The 25,082-nt window shown below is 35.2% G+C and overlaps 1 protein-coding gene and 1 long non-coding RNA gene across 3 annotated transcripts in view; one reads left to right on the forward strand and one right to left on the reverse strand.

Moving 5' to 3' along the window:
- Positions 1–10,156, reverse strand: part of LOC135088584 (luciferin 4-monooxygenase) — a 35,074-nt gene extending 24,918 nt beyond the window's left edge. For both annotated transcript variants that reach the window (XR_010261062.1, XM_063983461.1), the window contains exons 1-6: positions 9,939–10,156; positions 6,079–6,286; positions 4,591–4,777; positions 4,379–4,501; positions 3,180–3,345; positions 511–648 (exon numbers count right to left, since the gene is read on the reverse strand). Coding sequence is in view for 1 of the 2 variants with exons in the window: in XM_063983461.1 (XP_063839531.1) it covers positions 511–648; positions 3,180–3,345; positions 4,379–4,501; positions 4,591–4,777; positions 6,079–6,286; positions 9,939–10,085 (969 nt within the window). In the remaining variant the exon portion in view is untranslated. The remainder of the gene's footprint in view (positions 1–510; positions 649–3,179; positions 3,346–4,378; positions 4,502–4,590; positions 4,778–6,078; positions 6,287–9,938) is intronic.
- Positions 10,157–19,670: 9,514 nt separating this feature from the next.
- On the forward strand, positions 19,671–21,505 carry LOC135071472 (uncharacterized). The gene is made up of 3 exons (XR_010257257.1): positions 19,671–19,746; positions 19,810–20,088; positions 20,934–21,505. It is a non-coding gene; the product is annotated as an uncharacterized LOC135071472 (long non-coding RNA).
- The last annotated feature ends 3,577 nt before the right edge of the window (positions 21,506–25,082 follow it).

Raw genomic sequence — 25,082 nt, forward strand, 5'->3', positions numbered from 1 at the left:
TTCGAAGTTGGTTATTCTACGTTATATTATACGGAATATACGGACTGGACAAATATAATCCTGACTTTGCTGGATCAATTGCTCTCCTAGACGATAGTTTCGATAAATTTAGTAGTATCTAAGTAGGTGGTACCAACTGCAACTCTCTCACTGAGACTGACGTGCGACAGATATTAGAGTTTTGGAGTTAGGGCAACATCGCAAGTGCCAAAGATTGATTTTGGGTGAGCTAGTTACAATAATGTAAAAAAATCTGACGTAACAGAATTTATCTTGGATTTACGGTCATCTCTCAACTGAACATGATATGAGTGTCATATAATTGCTACTTTAATAAGAAACTGATTTCACAAGTTACTCACCTATTATTTACTAGAAAAAGAAAACAGTATTAACTCGGTGCTTTCTTCCGTGTTTTGGAATTTAAACAGTAAGCTACCGATTTAACCGAACGTTTACTTTTAGTAGAACTGTTTAATGTACCCTCTGGGGCACTTTTAGTGCACTTACCCTGACTCGATCCAATATTGGTTTCTCCATTGGGCTGCCTGCAATGATGATATATTTGAAACAGGATAGATCGCAAATTTTCTCCGTGCCTTGCAGGAATTGGCCCAGCAAATGCGGCGTCCAGGCCGTTACGTGTGGCTGAAATCAATACGGGAACATAAGTAGGCGAATAGCTAAAAGTAGGCTGAAATAGGCGCTGCCGAAATTAGAGAAGAAAGTTTAATTTTGCAATTGAGTGCTCTCAACGAGGCGAGGTTATACCTGAGCGTCGCAATTTATATGTGACAAGTAGAATGTCTAAAAGCTACGTATAAAAATAATAATGAACGGTGATACGGATAAAATAAGTAGAAGTTGATTGTAGGAAGTAATCTATAGAACTTAAATTCTGAATCTATTTTGAAAAATCTTTCATCAATCATCAGTAGAGACGATGTAACCGTGGGCTAAAGCTTGTTTATTAACACCTTATTAAGACAATATTATGATAATTTTAAAATGTTGCAGTCTTGCGATTTGATAAGCGACTGCATCACTGCGTGCATATAGTTGTTTTATCTTTGGGCACATCCACATCTATCTGATATTATAACTTAAAGGTGCACCTGCACCGTCGTTATTGTGTTAATTAACCTCCCCGAGTGTTACTGGGCAACAACTAAATACTTAGGCTGGGTTGCACCACCATACTTTAACTTTAACTTTAACAAACGTCAAAAATCTGTCAAACTACATACAATAGCAACGGTTATCGTTATAGATACGGTTAAATTTAGATGGTGCAACTCAGCCTTAGTCGTAAATAGACGTAATTACCTACGTAGTTATGTATCATTTTTTAACACCCTCTCTTCCATTTGTATTTCTCTTTGCGTTGGAAAAAAAACTCGATACAAAGCTTCAAACTCCAATTTACATACTTTAGAACAATTTTGTTGCGGGTTCCATGACAGGTTAGCTATCCCCGGTGGCTATTTATCATTTAATCTTCACTTGGGTGAGATTGCTGCCATAGCTATAGTATGTGAACATATTCCATGGTCTCTATTTCGAGTGTAACAAAAGATTTGTGTTGGTAAAATTAACTTTAGGCGATATTTCAATTCAGTTATTAAACTCTTTACTCTTTGTACAGCTATATTCAATTTATAACTTATGAATTTGTTTAGCCGTATTGAAAATTTAAATTAGGCTGACTACAAGTTGGTGATTGACTTTCAAAAGTGGCCTATAGTGATGTTTTATTAAGTCTCCTAGTTATATACATAGTTTAAGTGTAATTTATAATTGAATTATTTGACAAGTATTAAAATCAATGGGTTAAATTGGTAAGCTTTCATAAAATATTTGATGAACACAAAATACTCTTTAGGTATTTGCGTAACGATTTATCATCTTCATTTTCGGTTTTTAATGACGTTAAAAATAAAATATTAATTTCTAGAACATACAATGTAAAATCATCAATCAAACGAGTCATTGTTAGAAATCAGAATAATTTACGATACTAGTACGAATAGTATCAATAGATTTCGCAAATCCGCTTATCGTCATCGGGAGTTGTTGTAACCTGTTGTATTTGTAACACGGGGCGATCTGTAGAGTCAGAATGAATAAATTACCTACAAAAAATTTGTGAGCAAATAGAATTAACTATACAGTCTAAAAATTTGAGGGACTGACGCCCGATCAGTGCAGAAAATAATAGTTCCATAATCAAATCCCCAATACCGTAGAAGTCATGAAAAATTAAAAGGAAAGCATACCTATCTGCATTTGCAATAGACATGTTGACACCACCAATCAATTGACGTACTTTTTAAAACTGTCAAAACAAAACTCTCCCATAGATTTTGTATGGAACTACAAGCAAGTGACGTCACTATTTTGTCAACTCAATTAAACTACTTTTTGCAATTACAATGCGAACAAAAATCGTAATTTACAGGTAATTTAAAATTAATTCAGTTTTTAAGACCAGAATGAAGGGTCTTTTTAAAAAGTTGTGGTTTCGAATTATTGGGCTATGGTGTCAAACTGTCTATTAACTGTACATTCTTAGTTGCCCAAAATTCTATTAAGTTTATTGATGAAGCTTTAATTCCAAATATTTGGGGAAATCGTCCTTGAACAGCTCATATTGTATTTCGTATATCAATATCAATCGTGTCAACTACCCAATTATGACCAAGTAAGCACACATTAAAAAGAGAAGGTTACGACGTATAATATGGTAGAAATTCTTAAATTGTTAAATGAGGGTGAATGGCGTCTTTTCTTTTACCAAATAAATAACGCTAGTAAAATGTGGATGATTTTAATTATTCTCTAACTGTGAGAATTTAAATCATCCACATTTTACTATAACCAACAAAATTAAAAATAACACTAATCGCTGGCAGATGTTGGATATTTTAATATCCAACATGTATTGTGGGACGCGTGATAATTAATCATGAAAGTAGGTAAATGAATATTAACTGACACAAGATACAAGTTTTAAGGCAGAGTTGCACCACCTTTAAAAAAAAAAGAAAAAGATTTGCGCCACCTTACTTTAACCGTAAATAATCATAACCGGTTTTATGTATGGTGTTTGACAGATCGTTGACGTTTGTTATAGTTAAAGTAAGATGGTGCAGCCCGGCCTCAGAATACAATTGACTTACCCTATATTTATTAATGGCACCAATCAACAGTGGAGGTGTAAGCGGCGCGGAGCACTGAAGCCTAGTGTACTGCCGCAGCGGCCCACTGATGAAGAACAAGAGCGAAGACATCCACTGGAATGTCGACATTGTCAAGACCATTTTCACTGGTCCTGTGAACTTTTCCCTAAAATTATATTAGCAATTAGAACAAATATTTAAAAACGTTTGAAACTTAACTCTACCATGACTCTACTCTGCTCTTCGTCGATGTAGTAGCTCCAAGAGCTAAGGATATTTTCTTCAAGGGCGCAAAAATTTATTCTGGCAAAATATGAATTAATACTGTTGAAGGCAGAAAGTGCTCTCTCTTTTACTTCTTTGATTTGACAGTTTAATGATTTCTTATTTCTTCCCTACAGAATGCGGATGTGTCATTGCATTACGTATACCTAATGCAGTTAGACTGTCGTCGATACATATTCAACATGGATGAATTATTCGGAACGGTTGAGAAGTGGTGGACACTGCATCTTAGAATCATGCATGCCAAATGTTAGGCATTATGTAGGTACCCATTGGTTCCAATTAAGTAACTGTACATAAGTAAATATATCGCTAAAAACGACACCAAAAAATGTTTTACATTGATTAGTGCTGAAAACTGATAGGTTGGAATAGTTATAAGGTAAAAGATTTTCCTGCCCCAGCGGCCATCAGCTCTAAGAGGTATGTGCCCCGCCCACTGCCACTTGATTTTAGCGATTCTGCGGGCTATGTCACGACCACGAGCCGGAAGACGTAGCGTGGGCACGGGCAGGCCTTCCACTAGGTGGACCGACAATCTGGTGAAGGTCGCGGGAGGTGCCTGGATGCGAGCGGCGCAGGACCGGTCTTTGTGGAAATCCTTGGGGGAGGCCTTTGTTCAGCAGTGGACGTCTTTCGAACGAACGAAAAGATTTTACATTATTAGATGCAACTTCTAACTTGCAGAGTTTATTCACAAAAAAAAAACATATTGTATGTAACTTGAAATATGGATAAATAAAAAGCTTTATTATTTATTATTATTATTATTAGATGCAACTAGATTTTTCTACTTTTCACTTCCATTATCTAACATGAGATAATCCTGTCAGACAGCAAAGCGATGAAAGACAAAATTTCTAGGGTCTATTACAGGTAATATTTGAAGTAGATAAATGTCCCAAAATACTAACCACCAACAACAGATCGAGTTGAGTAAGGTATCGTAAGGTATGACAGCCACTTTAGGTAATCCAGTGGTCCCGCTTGTCAGCACCAGCCACGCTGCGATCTCTGAATGATTGAATTCAGCCGGCCTGAAATCCGTGACAAAAGATATTATGATTTGTTTATTGAGTACGAAAAAAATCATGAAATAATTAAGTCGTTTTACGCAATCACTCACCTAAAGTTAACCTCTGTTCCATTATTTTCTTGGATAAACTTTTCCATGTTGTTATTTTCATCATCGAAGACGATAATCTTGGCGTCTAAGTTGGTTGCAGCGAATGCTTGTTTGACATATTCGGCAGCGTTTTTAAAACAAAATATTGCTTTTGGGCAAACGTATGGCAACAGACCCTGGAGGTCAACTGAAAAGAAAAAAAATTATTAAAATTCGCTCGTCAGTTAAGTAATCTAAAATGGATTACAAAGTTATTGTTATTATAAACATCACACTGTAAAAAAACTTTTACTTTATTAGTAGGTAACTCTATAAATTATAAACATCGTAACTCTTTATCGTTCTTTAGGGCAATGAAATACAATAATAAAATTTCACTTTATTTTTAAAATACTGAGGCTTTTAACTTAATGTTGTGTCATTTCAGAATTCCGGCCTAGCCGCTTTTACGATAGCATTACGTGCTCGGAAACGTTACTTTCACCCTATTTGGGGTCCAAATGCATTTATAGTTTAGACTTTATATTGTTGTATTATGACAATGTGATTTATTTATCATGAGCATTGAATGCATAAAAACCGGAACTTCGTAGTCATGGAAATAATTTCATTCAACATTATTTGAAGCGTATCAAATACCTACACGAGTTTATATTATTTAGGTATATTAGATAGTCTTTCAAGCTACGTCATTATCTTGATAATGGTAAATATTACAAATGAGGAAGATAGTTATCGTAATACCGAAAGATAGTAGTAGCTTAATATGAAAGACACCTTGAAGTTTAAATTTTAATTACATTATTAGCATCAACATCAAAGCAATCTAATCGAAATTTCTGGTACGTGTGTCTTATGAAGGCTTTAATTTTATCATACATTAGGCAGCTGGGGTTTTGATTTTCGATTGTGGTAATAATCTGTTATTTGCGATAGATTAGTTTTGTTTTCGGCGTGATTTTAGGGGTATAGAAAACTGCTACTTTTAGCGTCGGCGGTTGGTATTTCATCACAAAGAACGTACTGTACACGTGACGTGTGGTTCGCGTGTTCGTGGTGGGAGAAATAGCTAATACTTAAATATCTATAACTTAACGCAATATAAGACGTCTATTATGGGGCTTATCGCAGCTACGCTGTCTGATTTACTGACGTAACTAATCCACTTCTTATCCATGAATGCCTTGTTGTGACCTTGGTTATTAAAGTTTTAATTTACCTTATACCTACCTACCTACCTACTAAGTTGGGATGAAGCCTACACACTGCAAGGAGTAAATAAAACCTTATTTTCTTTAGATAAGTAACTTTTCAACGTTAGTAATGTTATTATACGGCAATAAACAATAGACGCTAAAAATGTCAAAGGTGCTTTTTCTGTATTTATTAAGTAGGTAGGTACTCGTTTAAAATATTTTTTGAAATTAGGTAACTCAAAATCTCTAACCACATAAGTAAATGGATTATAAAAATAATTTCTAATCTTACCTGGTCCAATTGTGGGGTCCATCCCACACATGGGGTAGCCATTGAAATGGCAGGCGTAGTACGGGATGGCCATGTCCAAATGGTTGGGGCCGATGACCACGACCGGGTCTCCTGGCTTCAGGCCATAGTTGCTGAGCGCGCTGGCCAGCCGCATGGAGCGGATGGCTACTGATTCGTTGGTCTCACTCGTCTCGGTGGCTGCATCAATCTGTGGATAGTTGATTGCTATCAAATGTAACCGCCAGTAGCATGTTTAACTATATTTTTTGTTGCAAAAGAGTAGTTATTATATTATACACAAGATGCTACAGTGTTAAGCTTGATTATGCTGTTTGTTGTCCGTTAAATAAACAGCTTGAATATTTTCCGCTTGGTCTCTACAGTTAATTCACTAAACTTTTTATTAGGTGATAAGTAGGTTGGCTTATTAATGCCACAACTTTTAGAGATTGATTTTTGTAACAGTTTCGTCTAAGAGTTAATTAGACGCTCGTTAAACTAACCCTAATTAAAACTATGTACAGAACTAGATTTGTTGTTCATTATAATTATTGGCAAACTTTATAAATTACAAGAAAATTATGACAGTGCCTCGCAGCACTTAAATCCCTTTAAGATATTAATTAGGTGACTTCAAGTTCCGACAGTCAATGAGTGCAATGATCGTGAGGTTTTGAAATATCAGCTGTCGTGGGAAGGCAATAAAATAAAATATTATTGAGCCATGGTTGTAATTAATAACTCATTTTCAGACCAAATAAGTACGTCCTTGAACGACGTTAAGGCTGTTTACCCGACATTGTGATAAAGCGTTCATTTGACTGTGATTTATGGATAGGGAGACAATAGGTCAAATAAACAAATACAATAAACGCTTATCTTTCATCGTTTCAATATCCGACCATTATTGGCCTAGAAATATTGTGAGCTCCATCAACATTATGGTATGGATAAATATTTATTAATATCATGTTACACTTAAAATTATCCAAATCATTTTGGTTGATGAATATCAGTAGCTGTCTGTAAGTTAATACTTTTTAACATGAATTGATAAATTTTCTCATGTAAGTGTAAAGTAATACATACTTATTGTTTATTTGAAGAGAAAACTAGAATTCAGTATACTTAGTTTATGTCAAAGGTAAGGTGCAGGCTCAAGTAAATAGTTTAATCAATGTCATTAATCGGGTCTAAAAGGAATGTCCACTTTGTAATATTAGTTAGATATGTTATCTGAGTATTTAGTTAAATGTTATTGTATTTTATAGGTCAAACAAAATAAACAGTCAACATTTATGATAAACAGTCAAAATTATCACGATAGTATTTTAGTACCTACCGTGTTAGCAGAAGGTGTATTGCTTAATAATTGGAAGATTGTATGTCTTTAATTATTTTATGATAAGAAAAAAAAATAGTGTGAAAAACAAGCATATTACTACTTTGATACTTCTGTTGTAAAAAGATTTCAATCGTCATTAAATTAAATTGATTATTAAAGGGAAATTGAGGTAAAACAATTGGGTTGTGTTTATTAATTATAATTTTACATAGAAAAAGTTTACTTAGTAGAACCGGTAAGTAAGAGAAACATTTATCCGACCCAATATAGACTAAGAGCTAGTGAACGCCAGACCTACGTTATTTTATAAAGGCTGAAAGTTTGTCAGCGCATGCTCCCAACATAGCTAAGAACCATGGCCAAACATGAAGTTTGGGTAATGGTGGCTTTGGCAGACAGACGGTACTAAAGGTGTGTAAAATACCAACTTAATTACGTCAAAGTATAAAGGCTGATTTTTTTATATTTCCTTCAAAATGTTATTAGAAATGACGTCATTCATTGACAGACACCTACCATGGTGGCAGCCCTTAGCCAGACACCTTAAAGTTCATGAAAATGTAGTCCTACTTACGTCATACTATAAAAGCTGATATTTACATAAAATATTTGAACTATCATTTGATGAAGTTTCCTCATCAGCCAGACACTTCTGATGGTTCCTTCGCCTTGCCAGACAGCTTTTAGGGTGGCTGAAAGTGCGAATGCGAGGCACTATAAATATTGTTTTTTGTGCTTTTTCTTAAGTTACTCAAGTATTTTGAGTCTGTAAATCATCATCTCATGTTGATGAGCTGATGATGGAAGGTAAATACAACTCCTTAAGGCTTAAGAGTTGGAGGACAATTCTTTAACCAGTATATATAAGTATTGTTTCTAAAGTTATTTGGGTGTTTGCATCAGCTAGTCATCATCCCACGTTGATGGAAGGTACAACTCCTTAACGCTTAGAAGTTGTAGGATAATTCACGTCATGCTCCCCGGCGGAACTACTTTTGATTTAACTAGTGTAAGTTTCTAAAATAAATCTATGAAATGTCTATAAAATTCTAGTCCTATTTTAAAAAAAGCTATGTCTCAGGTTTCGCCGTATTTTGTTATTGAAAGTGGTTACGCTGCAGAGTATTCTTCCAGCGAAACCATCACGATATATCTATTACTATGCATAGTATAATCAAATTTATAGTATCAAATAATTCTATAACAATTCTATATTGAATTAGGACCCCCAAATCCTCACTAGAATTTATATACACGGAAAATATGGTGCCACAAATTTTCTCTTCGAAATAGTTGCTAAACGCCTAGAGTAAAGTTCTTAGCAACATTAGCATTAACACAGGTAATGCTAATGTTGCTAAGAACTTTACTCTAGGCAACTGTCAGAGGTAATCACTTTAAAATTAGGGATTACCTACCTAAGCCTTAAGGAGTTGTACTTACTTTCCATCATCAGCTCATCAACATATGATGATTTACAGACTCAAATACTTGAGTAACTTAAGAAAAAGTACAAAAAACAATATTTATAGTGCCTCGCGTTCGCACTTTCAGCCACCCTAAAAGCTGTCTGGCAAGGCGAAGGAACCATCAGAAGTGTCTGGCTGATGAGGAAACTTCATCAAATGATGGTTCAAATATTTTATGCAAATATCAGCTTTTATAGTATGACGTAAGTAGGACTACATTTTCATGAACTTTATGGTGTCTGGCTAAGGGTTTCCACCATGGTAGGTGTCTGTCAATGAATGACGTCATTTCTAATAACATTTTGAAGGAAATATAAAAAAATCAGCCTTTATACTTTGACGTAATTAAGTTGGTATTTTACACACCTTTAGTACCGTCTGTCTGCCAAAGCCACCATGACCCAAACTTCATGTTTGGCCATGGTTCTTAGCTATGTTGGGAGCATGCGCTGACAAACTTTCAGCCTTTATAAAATAACGTAGGTCTGGCGTTCACTAGCTCTTAGTCTAATAGTTTTCGAATCCATTTCGGCACAATCGACATTTATTTAGTTATTTAGTAGCTTTATTTGATAAAGTAAAATTCAGATGATTCTTACTATATTATTCAGGTAGAGAACTGATTTGTAATTATTGAATAGCGAAGAACTTTTTTATCGGCGAATTAACTTTTATTAAATTGTAAATTAGGTTTCTCTTAATTGACATGCTTATGCCCGTTTTCACCATTAATCCTTAATTTTTAAGTGACCCCTATGAAAACAAAATTCCCGTCATGTGTTACCATAGGGGTCACTTAAAAATTAGGGATTTATGGTGAAAACGGGCATTAGTATCTTAATTATTCCCGGTATTGAAATCACTACCACCACGTTAATGCTTAATTAAATTCCCTTGCAAGTCGAAACTGTTTTTAAATAAACACAAAAGTTGAGTGAAAACATTAAAGCTGAGCTTTCCAAAGTGCTATAGCGTTTAAATGTCCATACAGGGTTTACAAAGGTTAAGAATATCCAACCTTAGTGTGAGAATGAATGATGTTCTACCTGATTTAACAAATTCGGGTTTCCCAGGAATCCTTCCAAAACTAAATGTCCCACATGACATTTTTCTGGACATATGTTGTATCTTTGAGCCGCTTTCAGTTTCAGAGCACATAAACGTTGTCTAATGTGAATCTCTTCAAGAATCATGATTACGACCGTTTAAAAAAAATTCTAAAAAATCAAAAATATTTGCCTGTATGTACTGGCCGACACTTAACACAGGTATAATAGTAAATAAGGCCGCCGAAACGTATATATAGTAGTTAATAAATCACATTATCTAATTTATCTTTATCAGGTAGCTGAATCGTGTATCTACAATAAATAATGAAGCTACATAATCAAACTAAAAGATAATCTATTATGAAATGACGATCAACCAAAATTATTACGAAATAACAACGTGCTGGTTGCAGTGACACAAAATAAGCTGTGTTATTATAGCAAAGCGTTAATATACATATCATCAGTTCATTTAGTCTCCACTGCATTACAACCCTCTCTAATTTAACAGAAGCAAAAGGACATGAACATTTCCCACGCTTTCCAGCTGGCCTGACGAAATTATGAATCTTCCTGCTTATTGACATGGTCCTTTCAGTTCGAAAACGGTTTAGTAGTACTTCAAAGCGCAAAGCAATGATATTGTAAAGTAAAACAAAGCGTATTAATATTGTTTTCTAACAAAAGGGATAAGTTCTAGAGTCTAAAAAGTTCTCGATTCGAAGATATTACAAGAATAGTTGTTGAACTTGCTCGTTCATGCCGCCCAGCAATCGTCGCTGCAGAACTTTGGCTAAAACAATGTCGTCAATTAATTAAACTTCGCAACGATCGATGTCTCCCGATACAATGGAAAAGGCCATTGTCACGCAGCTCAATAAGACCAGCTTCATAATAGGTAATTCTGCTATTTATTGGGAACTTTCCAGAACTTCGCGCTTAGTTGGCAGTTAGTTTGCTGTATCGTAAACCCGGTATCATGCGTCACACTTTCCTATAAATGCTTTGGGAAAATTACTATGAAATCTCAAATCACGTAGGCGCTACAAAGACATTGTCTTGTTCATGGAACTTATTAGGTTTGGTTCCAGTTGGCTATTGACTAAACTGAATCGTAAAATAAACATTTTAGGTATAGTTAAGGCAAATTGTTTTATTAGATACTCGTACCTCTGTAATTTAGGTACAATATATTGATATAATTTAATAGCGGTCTTCCCTCGTCATGCTCAAGTCAGTGGTAGGGATCAGAAAGATTGGATCGCTGAGGGCAAGGAGTTATTCTATACGAAGTATTGTGTATTCTTGGCTTCTTTGAAGTTATTGTTTGTTGAATTTAATTTATTGTTACAACTTATCAATTTTCAATTAAAGATCTGTTTTATGTTTTCAATCAACGTAACGCTTTCCGATTATATTATCAAAGTTCAAACATTTCTATAAATAGGTACACGTTTCAATGCTAAAAACGTATTGTTAATCGAATCAATGTTGGAAATCGTACAAGTATGGCATGGCATTGCAGCTACAAAACGGCTTTGAACAGAATTGAAAATCATACAAAAGAGGCTTTTGGAAGCAATGGTGAATATAGATGATGAGATGTCAAATATTTAGAAGCTATTCACAAGGCCCCGCAAAATACATTTGGACATGTATTATAAAACGAAGATAAAATCTATATTCACATGAAAGCAAATATTTATCTCGGTGATTGTTTTTGATACAAACAATAAGAATGATAAACTTAAATACATATATGTCATAAAAGAGCCTTACTATTTCGATGAGATTACGATCGTTAGATGCCTATTTTGGCTATTAGTGAAAAGTTACAGCCAATCTTAAAGTGATAAAAGAGGTGGCATATTTAAGTTTCCAAACTGCTGCAACAATGCTAAGTCGGCTTAACCTCTTGACAAACAGCATTAATCTACCGAAACACGCGGTAATAATTTGCTGGGAACAGTCTCGGATAAGATCAACAGTTCCCGATGCGCAGCCCAGCAGTGAACATAAAACTTTAATGAGTTTCGCCTCTTCTTGTTATCTTAAGCCAGGTTCAACAAAGTTTTACGTTGTTCTGTTTATTGAACATTGCACAGTTTCACCACAACTCAATATGAAATTATGTTTAAGTTTTAATTAACGGTCAGATTAAACTTCAGTCAATTTAGAGTTTGGACAAAGCAAACCAGAAATAACATTGTTAATTTATTGTTTGCTAGTGTTGGAAGGTGAGATAACTGAGATAGTTAACTACTTAGAACTGAATAGCTGCTTGAATTGGAACATTGTTTCCAATTACAAAGAGGTATGTTTCGGGGACTTAAATACATGATTGCTATTACAAGGAGGTACTATCGTGGCTGAGAAAATATTATTTGTTGGTGGTTCGTCTTACTTACGCACATCACAAATTTTCTAACATGGCTTATAAATTGTGTAAAAAAGATTTTTTACAATTCTGAAAAAAACATATGGCAATTTATTTTATAACTAACGAAGTCATGAAATGACATGCCTATTCATCATTTCCATTAAAAACTCTACCATGTGTTTCAATAGAAATTTTACCAGTGTAGAGTTGATGATAGAAAATAAAAAAATATGTCGGATATTTGGTTCGATCCATTTTATTGTCCCAATTCCATGCAAACGCCCACAGGCATCACAGGCACAATTACAATGCGAAATTGTAAAAAATGAATTCGATTACTTTCCGAGAATATTACACGCTCAATCCCAACTAATATTATAAATGCGAAAGTAACTCTGTCTGTCTGTCTGTCTGTCTGTCTGTCTGTCTGTCTGTTACGCTTTCCCGCTTAAACCTCGCAACCGATTTTGATGAAATTTGGCATAGAGATAGTTTGAGTCCCGGGAAAGAACATAGGATAGTTTTTATCCCGGTTTTTGAAACAGGGACGCGCGCGATAAAGTTTTTCTGTGACAGACAAAATTCCACGCGGGCGAAGCCGCGGGCGGAAAGCTAGTTAACTATAAATTGCAGCATTCCATTGTCAGAATTACTTGGTAATGTGCGCAGATAATACAAACAATACAATAAAAATAAATTGATTGTTGACAGCTTTAATACTTATCTACTCGTTTATCGAAGTACGTCGATACAGACGTATGCATTGATTGAAAGATATTGTAAAATGACGAAAAATTTTGTTTCACATACCTATTGTGCGTCGTTAAGTTGGTTTTCAGCAATATCTTGTGACTCATAACTTTAATTAACGCATTTTTCTGTTTAATAATTATTAGTTCATTCAAAAACGTATAATTAACGTCGCGTCGATGCAAAAATGGGCGCGAACAATATTTTCCTAGGTCTACTAGGCGAAAAACAAAAGACGAACAATATTAATAAAAAGTATTATCGGCGGCCAGTGCTTTCTGACAATTGAAAGAGTTAACATCATCGGTGAAAAACAAATAAAGTAGCCATACGATATGAAATAAGACAATAAGGAATCAAAAACGTTTTATTTAATATCTTTAAAAATCTAAGCTAGGTAGGTTAACCTTTATCCAAATAGGTTATAAGTTAATTTTTAAAGTTCTTTTGAATCTGTTTAATATTATTCTTTACCAAGATCTTGATTGCTTATAAATAATTATAATATTCAAAACAATACAATATTATTTTATTTGATAAATGTAATGGCTTTTCGAACGTTAAATTCTCAGATAGTCGAGACACCTTTGTTTTAATAGGTGCTTCAGATGAAATCTACATAAATGCACTCTTGGTGCGCTGCAGTAAGTTTGAGAATATTTAGATTTGCAGAATATTTACATTTAAATGTGAAGCAGAAGAAGTTTTATTACAATGGCTGAACATGACTTTGTTTTCGTCTATCCATCGGGATTTAGCATCTGTTTACGATATATCATTAAATTAGACCTCTGCTGTAAAGCTTTCATTTGTAACGGCGAAGTCAAAGAATAATCGACTCTATTGTCTGCAATGCAGCTTTATTTTTCGTTTGTTATGAAACAGCAAATTGTTAGATAAAACGTCAGAAAATTTAGTGGCTCGTAACCGTGGGATGAATTTTTTGATACTGACACGCGGTATGAAGTCAAAACGAACGCGCTGGTGTACATTAAATAAAAGTTAATGTCTTTCGATTACCTTAAATTTACATGGCGCTATATACTTTTGTGTTTATTCAGAATCTGGATAATATTGGCAATAAGTATGTGTTGTAATTAGGAATAGATAAATATTGATTTGAGTTTTTGTAGGTCGAAACAGAGTGATTCACTCCACAGTCTGTTATGTAAGACAATAAATCTTTTATCACTTGTTTTATCATTTAATTCGATCAAATCCGCACTAAGTATGTTTCGTTTGAGTAGGCAAGAATATCAAATTAACATTCTAAATTGGAATTCTCGTTGATCAGTTCCAAGAGGATCTTGTCAGGCTGAATGGAGTTTTTCATGAGTGGAGAGGTTGTTTAATTAGAATTCATTCATTTAGCAGAGGTGGTTTACTTTGCTCATTAAATCACGAGTGCCGGTGTGAGGCTGGAGCACGCCGGGAACTGGTTCCAAGGAGAAGCTACAGCGGTTTATTAAATTAAATCAACCTTTTATGTTCGGAAAATCATTTTGTACCTTACATATAAAAAAATAAAATAACACAGGAGTCAAAACACTGGGGACAAACCCACTACCTACTATAATATTTATCAGTATTAAATATTTTAATAAGCAAATATATCTAAACATTGAGATAAATTAAGATAACATGCTGATTTAACATGAATCAGTCAAAGCCTACGTGACCCTGACGGCAATGATTTCAGGTATTTACAGAAAACAGCGTTGCCAGTTTTTTTTTTCGCCAAGTCGGGACTTTGGTACTTTTTGAGTGAAAATAGCGGGATTCTTCCGTCAAAAGCGGGACATAGTAAAAAAACGTATACAATCATAGGTTTTCAAATATTTATCTTTTTATTTGACTTAAAATTACGTTTACGTGACAATAGATAGCAAAAGTAGCCATAGAAAATGTATTTTAACAAAAAAATAATATTTTAAATCAGATTTACTCTATCGTTAAATTCGTCTTTAGAATAAAAAAAGAAAAAATAAACCAAAATCGAAATAAAAAAAATTATTCTTTAGAATAATATGGCGTTTCAAACAATAGTCTGGTGAAGTGAATGTCTCTCTCCGAAAAGCGGGACCGAGCCTGTCCCGCGCGGGACATATAAATTTTATTTAAAAATCGGGACGTCCCGCCAAAATCGGGACGTCTGGCAACGCTGACAGAAAACCTCATAAATAATCGAGGATAGGGCCAGTAATCTGTAAATGTATCTGTTAAAATAAAATATTATATTCGATATAAGTCAAAGATGGACATGGCCCAATAAGGACGCGGGAGCGTTTTCGATCGTCGCCCAATATTTTTAAACACTTTTACTCATAATATGTATTGTTTATGTTAATCCAGAAGTCACTCTTTTCCCACGAAACTGACTTCCGATCCGATTGATCTCTACCTGCGGTCGAGTAGCAACAAATAGAACGATTATAAAAGCAGTGTAGTGGTACTCGTATCTATTCAAAATGATATTTCACTTAACACAGATAAATAAATCAAGGTTATTACACAATATTGCAGAATGCATAGATATTTGCATACCGCCTCCTCTCCCACCTTGACGCGTACACCAAGCCCTCGCATGAATGTTATCGCGGGCTGCCCGCGGAATATGAACGAGCCACTTACTGTAACTGTTCATCAACTCCGACGCGAATTTTTACGTTCAACATCTATAAAACTGAAACTTTTTACTTCCCAATCAATATATTTTATCCCGGCCAATAAGTGGCGTAAAACGAGTCGGTTTACAAGTTGCTTTAATGAATTGGACTGAGAAACTTTATCGCCGCTTTTTTAATACGAAACGCATTTCGAAATTGATTAATTTTCAGCTCGGAGAGTTGTTGACACTAAAAATTGGGATACAATAAATTGGAAATGATACATTACAAATTAACATACGATATTAATAGTAGGTATAGACATAACAACACCCGCAAACGAGATTAAACATAATTTAAGTTATCCTTACTGATATCAGAATTCTCGAAAGTTCTCAACAATAATAAGTTACTACGCATTTGTACATACTTTTGATCAATAAGAATGATTACACAAGAGTTACTGGAAGCCATTAAAATGGAGAAATGGCTATTCCTCAATTTTATTAACCAATCATAACAGTTTTATTCGCTGAACGTTACTTTAGCACTTTTCAGGCTTATCAAATTTTCAGAAGTACATTTCATTCCTTCAATTTTGAATATATAAAGTTGATCAAACGGAATCGTTTATGAGCCTCTAGATTTTAATTACGTTGTTTATTGTTTACAAAGGTCTGTTTACGTTTCCAGCTCCAACATAAACACAATTATTAATGGCGTTTCCAATAACTTACTGTGAACTTAATTTTAACAATGGTACAATATGTTTGTTATTATATTAAGGAATATCTTGATTGAAATAATCTTTCCGAAGTCGATTTAGGCCACGACCTAAATGTACAAAACTGTAATTTTCCAAATCAAATAAATAATAACGGAGCAGTAAATATCACAAAAGCACTGAAGGGCCACTAAGCAAATATTCGTGCGGCCGATTCATACGCGTACCTAATGGTGAGAGTCATAATATAAGGGCTCGTTTCTGAGTGCGCACATAAAAGTTAATGTTAAGATTGCTAAGTAGAAGCATAATGTGCCGGACGAACGGTTATTTTGCCACATGGGAATAGCGGCTAACTATACTAGTGATTTCTAAAACCCTTATACTCGTTAACCCTTCAGCTTGAGGCATTGACACATATTACAGAGTCGTGTAACTCGGCTGGGAGTAGCTATCAAAAATATTATGTAGATATACGAGTATATTTTAATATCTAACAGACTATGAAGTTAAATGTACGAGGGGCGGCTGAAAAGTTCGCGGCCTAAGGTACTTAGCGACGAGTAATTAGCTTGTTACTCATGTCACTAGTTGCGACACTCAGTAGTATTATAAAAAGCAATCACTAATTAAGTTTGCACTGATAGTTCAATTTCTATCGAACAAATGACATCACCATGTCCGCCGAATCTGGAGATTTGCGGAATTTCGACACCGCGCGCCGCGGACATAATTCCTCGTAAAGAAGGAAAATAAACCGAAAGACATTTTTGAAGAGATGTCATCGGTTCTTCAGGATTCTGGACCTTCATATACCATGGTTAAAAAATGGGCCCGACTATTTCAACACGGACGAGAGACCTGTGAAAACGACCCCCGCCCTGTCACGATACTGAGTGAAGGAAACGTTCAATAGTCGAAAAAATCGTTCCGGCTGACCAAAGAATTAAATCGTGGCAGATAGCTGAAGAATATTTCTTTATGTTTGTGAGGCTATTGTACAGAAATGACGTGGGAAACTGACACGCGGATTGCTCTTTCTGCAAGACAACGCGCCCGTTCACGCCGCACGTGTTGCGAGGCCAAGCCCTGAAAGACACCGGGTTCTCAGAGATTGACCACCCACTATATCGCCAAGACCTATTACCTAGCGATATTTTCCTGTTTTTCGATTTGAAAAAAGACTTACGGGGCCGGAGATATGCAGATGACAACGAAATTAAAGCTCCGGTTGGTCGTCATTTTGAAAAAAATTTTTTTAGGTGGGTAAAAGGCATTGTATGCGAGATTTAATAAATGTATATCATTTGAGGGAGATTATATTACAAAATAAAAAATAGAAACCATTTATTTTATTTCATTAAGTACCTTAGGCCGCGGAATTATCAGCCGGCCCTCGTAATGTGTGGTGTACATATAGAAAGAAGATGCGAACATTTGTATGGATAATCTTTGCAAAATGGTTTAGTTCCGAAGTTAAATATATCACCAATTGAAAAGCCAAACATACATTTGAACTTGTTAACCGTCTCTTTAAAGTTATTATGAAATTAAAATAGATTACATCTTGTCAAGTTGCATCCTAACTATTATAGTCGTAATACTCGTACCTAGTGCTGGGCAAGGTAATAATTTCAAAACTTTCTCAAATCCAATATCAAAGCTTTAAAGCACGTACGAACGTAAACGGACTAAATGAAATCGGTACAGCGAAATGAATTGCAGAAGATGTTACAGTTATTACGGCAACAAAGGAACTACGTGTTTCAAAGTCTAATTTAGAGTACTGTCACGTCCACAAAGTCTGAAGGTCAGTTGAAGCTGTGCCGTGACATCTAAATTATTAAAGTTTTACCTGCATCCAGCGGCAACATTAGAACAAAGGACGCCGCCTAAATAAACGAGGTGGAGAGCCGTTACCGCTGCACCGAGTCCCAACTGCTATTTTCAATTTCAAATTTGCTTCTCCAACGACAATAGAATAGCACCGTTTTATGTGAAAAGTTTTTGTGGGTCTTTATTCATAGAGAAGGAATTATTAAATCGCTGCATCTTTTATCAGTGCTTCGGAGCATCGGAACCGACTCTATCTCGTGTTCAATTGTGCATAAAATGTAACCTATCATGTCTTGCTACGCCGTATTTACTAGCCATGATTTTCTCGGTCGAGAATTCCTGGTATAGGAAATTCTTAAGAGGAATTCTTGAGTCCTAAACTAACAGCAATTTATCAAACTAAACCACTTGAACAGTAATTGTGTGGTGCTTACCTACTCAATCTAATATCGAGATAAATATGAAATGGTATTTTCTGCGCTTACTTACTCGTAAATTAATTATATTATTAGCTCCTGTTAATAAAAATTCAATAGAATAAAATAAATAGTATTTACCTATTTAAGACCAGAATCCATGGTGCTAGTAACAAATAACCTTATAAACTATGTAAGTGACAGAAGTTATTATTAAAAAGTAATGTTATTCCTTAAAATAATGGTCTACTATCATTGCAGATCGTTAGGTTTCGCTCTATCGAGAGTTGCAACGATCATAATTTTATTTTTATCGCATCCTGATTTAGGTTCCGCATGAAATAGGTTTCAATTTGTGAAACACAGGCTTCGTGGATTTACGTTACTTTCCTGGAGTCGATCCAAGGTGCTGTGTGCGCCGAGATGAAATATCCCGCGGCGGGAAACGGTTGACGGGAAGGTGCGTGACGTTGCTTCCCGCAATTTCCCTCGTACGTGATTCCTAATCAGACCGTTAGAAAGCAACACTCACGTCGCCGCGTTTATTTTAATTCCCGCAAATGCGTGTCTAATTTCAGCTGTTGTTTAATTTCAAAGGATTGTTATTGTCGCAACAAGATTACGCCACTTTGAAAGGCGCCTTGGTTACTGTTAATGGGATGAAAACGTGTATTGATGTAGTCAAACGCGAATTAGCATTACTTTACAAATTCTTGGCATTCAGTTTTGTTCGAATTTGTATGTCTATCCCGGATTTGCATATTTATGTAAATGCAAAATGATTAACACCCGTATTCACAAACGATACTTACCTATGCAAAGCAGCAACGCTATGCGAAATGAGACATTTCTCAATGCGTTCCATATGACAAGCCTTTCAATTCATAAACAATACTTAAACGACCCTTGACTATGCAAAATCAGAGTGTTGAATAGAGTTCTGTGATTGGTTCGCTTATGTTACGCACTTCACTCCGCTAACTGACATGACATTCCTGTCATTCAAACGGTGCAACAGTTTATAAGTGTCGTTATTTTGTGGATTTGTGAATTAAATAATATAAATAAATATGGATAAAACTACAACTATCAGGTTAGTATGAATATTTCGATTAATAATAATAGTGAAAATCATGTTTCAATCATTATTTTTCAGATAAAAAAGCTGCCGTTTTCTTCTTCCGAAAGAGAGCTGCTGATTGTAGCTTAATAAGAGAAAGGCCTATTATTGAAGACAAGCATATTATTATCCTCTCTAAAATATCGAGTTGACGAAGCAGGCCTGGGAAACTCTAACAGTGGCTTACAATTCTCAACCATATTTTATGTTTCACAAAGGCTCACACATCAACTGAAAAGCTGCTGGAATAATTTAAAGACCCAAAGAATGAAAGAACTTTCTCAGGAATCAATCAAACGTTCTCAACACCCACTAGTATGTAATGTTTTTAAAATATATAGTATAGCCTGACCAGGAACATAAAAACCCTGGCATAGTGGCGCGTCAATTGCATTTGATAGTGCAACACTGAGTACAGTCGTACCTGTGTTAAATTAATAGGCTAACTTTATGTATCAGGATTCAGGATTACGGGCTAATTTGATATTTTCATAAATTAACGAAAAAATATTATTATAGGTTATAAACCTGATTTAAATAAATTAAATGAAACCATCAATCGAGCTAGTAGAATTTATTTTATTATTCATCAATAATCAAATTCAGAACTTGAATATTCAACTGCAATGTCTGCTCATGAACGCTTCAAACTCGGTACTTCTTTCCCAATCCCATAAAATTCAACACTTAGAAAGTGACAAAAAATTTTAAAATAGGTAGTTGAAACAAACCACAGCTAATTTTCATAGTGGACTGTACTATACGATAAACATGTCAGTCAATTTGACAACCTTTGTCGGAAACATTATTCAATGAAAATATTGTCCAAACCCTTAGTATTTCTCTTCGACAAATACTTTAACACATTGTGAACCACTTTTCTTTCACGACTATAAAAATATTTTAGCAATTTAATTCATAAAACCAATTGCGCACATTTAAAATAAACTTTGTTTACACTTTGACAGCAATAGACTGACATGCAAGGTGACATGTCAATGAAGTTTTCAGTTACTGTTGCCATTAAAAGAAATTAGTACCATTAGTTTTCCGCAACATGGCGAGGGTTTTTATGTTCCTGGTCAGGCTATACGTAGATTTATGATGAATAACTAAGCAGAATATACTCAAAGGAATTAAATTCATAATTTGCTTTTCAGGTAGGTATCAAGAAATTAAGATTAGTAGTAGCAAGAATGAAGATTAAGACAGAAACAAGAATCAAACGCACCACATTGAATAATATACAACAAGACCAGGCTTTGCACGAGTTGGGGCTACAAAGAGAAAAAATATTGATAGAAAGAGAAAACAATTTGTTAGAACATGAAAAAAAGCTTTATGATTTACAAATACATAAAATTAAATTAGACATTGAAGATTGATGAAAATAAAACTTTATTAAAAATTTTATGTTTTATTTGCCACTAGCAACTGATACATTATGTAGGTGGCACTGGAAGGCCTCCTCGCAGTTAATTTCCTCAGGTCTTCTTTTATCAGTGGTAAAAGTATGAAAAGTACCCCATCATTGGAAAACCTAAACTAAATTCGTCTGAATTGTAATAATCAAAGGGATTTTGGGAATCCCGTATCACTTTTCTGGTACTTATTCTACTTTGCTCATTGATATAATTATCAAATTCTTCTTCACTACTGTAATCCATTGTAAGATAATATTAATCGAATACAACCATAAATAAAGCAAACAAACCTCAAAAACGAGAATAACCTAAAATTTTTGACGTAAATAGACACTATGCGTTGCGTAATACAGCTCCCTGGCTACCTTAGCTTTGCGTTCATTCTAAGGGACGCATAGTGCTTGTCACCACTGAAGTATCGTCTATGAATAGGTTTTTGGGACCCTGTGCATCCACGCGCACTATGAGGCCTCAAAGTAATGTTTGTGAATACGGGTGTTAGACCCATCAAAACCTCGTCGTCAAAATGGAAGTTGACATTTTAAAAAGCATTTTTGTTTTTGCGGTCACTCGATGTATTGCTTCGTCATTTTTTCAAAGCATATATGGCGGGATGAATATTGAAGGAGTGCTTCATGTTTATTTAACAAAATAAACCACAGTCCGGCGTCGTCTATTCGCAGCGTTCTATGAGTAAGCTCCGCGTGATTTTATCATGTGCCAAAAATACTGATAAGATATTTAATTATGATTACTTACATGCAATTTGAAACGCATTTTGGCGAGCTCTCTACTTATCACTGTCATGCCAACGTTTCATGCAGTGAAATGGAATGTCTGAAATGCTCAAATTCAATGATTTTCCATATAACGGTTTGAAATGAAAATCTGTCCGATATCGAATGGCATCTAGCAGCGATTGTTTTATGTCCACTTGGGCCAGTCGTTTGGCATACACCTACTAAATAGGTAATCCTTTAAGAGGTACAGGAAAAAATATTTTTCATTAGTTTTGAAACTGCTGTTATTTCAATAAAGTTCAAAGTATGGTGGCATCGATTTTGCCACCGCCAGGTATTACGAGTATAAAAGCTCAAGTAGGTACTTCATGGTGATTTTGTCCGCTCATCGCTCTGCTTCTCGCTTTGCGCTTACCTTCGCGAACATTCACTAATAATGTAAACGCATTACTGCGACCAAAATTGAACTGTCATCTACTTACCTAACTACGTACGTGTAAGTACGTGTGTAAACCCGGATCTACTGAATTGTTATTGACAATGTCAAGATGTAAAGGTCCCTAGGGTGGTTATATCTACGGGGCTAATCTATTTTGAGGCTATACCTACTTACAATGTGGAGTAGGCTAATGGTGCGACTCGTCTTGAGATGTGAATAACTTGACGGCGTTTATAGCTTAAAATTGGACTCCAATTAGATAAACCAATATTGTAATGTTTTGTTCCGATTAAGCACAGAACATAATCAAATATCGGTCTTGTTTTCGCTCGTGAGTGTCGTTGCGTAACAAAAGTAATCACGTTGGGTAAAAGTCGCAGAAATGAAAAATTACGTCAAACATAAAAATATTCGGAGATGTTACAAGAATGATACACGCTGCGGGCCGATTCGTATTCAAAGTGCGTTCATACGTACGTGACTCGATGGCTAATATTGTTACTTAGTAAAACCCCGTTTTCAATTACCAAAATTTTAGTAATATTCGAACGCGATGCTCACGTGATTCCGGGAATCCAACCAAATCAATCTGTACATATTGGTATTTGAATATTAAGTTATTTACCTGACTGGGTCATGCTAATCTCTATTTGTATTTGCGTACTCATTTAATGTAATAAACATAATATGTCTAATTCAATATTGTAGATAGATAGATATTTATGCTATGTTGCCTTTTTGAAATGTATTTTACTTGGTTGCTTCAAATGATTGTCGTAATATGCGGGAAACTTCAGTTTATGAAAACTGCAAAGGTCTTTGTTCTATTGACATTTTATTTTCATAATGTTCTACTCGCTTATACTTCCAGTATTGAGTGAAATTTTATAAAAATATTTAGAAATTGCAAGTATTTCTACACGAAAATCTCGATGTGAGATTCTCGAGATAAAACCGGGAAGTGATGGAACTTAATCTTACAGACTCATTAATCAATGTGAACCGAGACAACAATATCTTCCTGAGACGCTGCATCGAACAATAGAAACTTATTTTTAGCCTTGTTCGAATACTGCTGAAACATTACTTCATTTGTTTAATTTTCGATATTTGCTTAACCATTCTAACAAAAGTGGAAAGTAAATATCAAAATTTCATATCAATTCGGTGAAACGTTTGAGAATCGTTGTCGGCTCTAATGGAAATAATTTAAGTGTAATGTTAATTTGCATGGATGTAGCATAACTCTTAATGGAATGCATTAATGCGAGCGCCGGCCGCGCTCTCGAGCCTTCAGCTTCGAGCGAAGTGAGGAGCGGACTTTACTACGGGCTCGAGCATCGCTGTGCTAGCTGAATCAAACTTAATATGAGTGTTATGCACTTCCAAGCACTCTTGCCTATGTTTATATGGTTAATAAAGAAAATACAGTCAAAAGCTGTAAACATACTGAAGTTGAAGAGGGTTTGAATTGCTGGGACTTAGTGTGTCGCTTCGACACACCACAAAATTTTGCAGATGGCTTCACTAACATGGATTGCAATGAATTACGAGTGTGGTCTGTGCTATTTTGAAGTAAAGGCTTTAATGTATATTAATGTTTCATCAAAATCCACTGAGTGAGGAAAAAAATAAGCAGACGAGATCAATCACCTTATGTAGTTCCATGTTAAATCCATCAGTGTACAAAAAGTGATCATAATGAAACAATTTGGGAGGTGTTGGATGGCCGGGCGTCGTAAGCTCTCAATAATCTGAGCCGACAGAGATTGAACACGGCATCTATCACCCGTGGCCTTTCGTCTCGATCAGGGAACACGGGACCCGGCGAAAATTTAAAGGGAATATCGCTTACTTAGCACATTTGAATAAAGAGACTAGCCCTTTTCTGTGTGTTTGCGCAAGCTAATTTTACCCCTTCCTTTTGAGTAGGTACCTACACAGTTCTAAAAAAAGCCTGTTAGATCCAAAAGAAAGAGATTCTGGTACGCAAATACTTTTTAATAAGAAAAAAAATATCCATAGTAACATAAACATGTATCCCTCTTAACACTAATACAATATCGATAACCCTTATCAGCTTAGACGCCGACCTCTACTCTATGTTGAATGTACGTAGCTTGTTTGGGTGGCGAAAAGCTAGGAACACAAATTACTGCAGTATGCAGTCTAAGCTACAAAGCATCGAACTGCCCTGTCAGGTTTGATTTTCAGCATGTGAGCTTATTCCGTTATTCAAATCTTCAGTTACTTATCATTGCAAGCATTACTACTTCAAAGTTCAGAAATGTACGAGCTACCTAAGAATTAATAAAGATGTAGGTCTGTAAGACATTTTCTTAAATATATTAGTTCTTCGGCTCACGAAGGCGAGTGAGCTTTACTTTTGTGTGTACGTGTACTGTACATGCACATAGCGATAGCGTGTCGGGTGTAGTCTGTCAAAACTCTTGAGAAACGAACAGTGGCGACTACACATGTAAAGCTCGCTTGCCTTCGTGAATTGCAACATCTTATAAGTGAAATATTGTTTGTTATTATCCCTAATAAAATAAATAAAAGAATTCCATAATAGAATAATAAATAGTATAAATACCGCATAAAAGGGACAAGTAAGCAACAACTTTGAACTCGGATACCTGTCCCAAACCACCCAAACACGATATCATTGGTATTTTTCGCGGAAACGTACGCTGAACGTTTTCA

The sequence above is a fragment of the Ostrinia nubilalis genome, chromosome 4 (assembly GCF_963855985.1).
Source record: "Ostrinia nubilalis chromosome 4, ilOstNubi1.1, whole genome shotgun sequence".
Classification (NCBI taxonomy): Eukaryota; Metazoa; Arthropoda; class Insecta; order Lepidoptera; family Crambidae; genus Ostrinia; species Ostrinia nubilalis.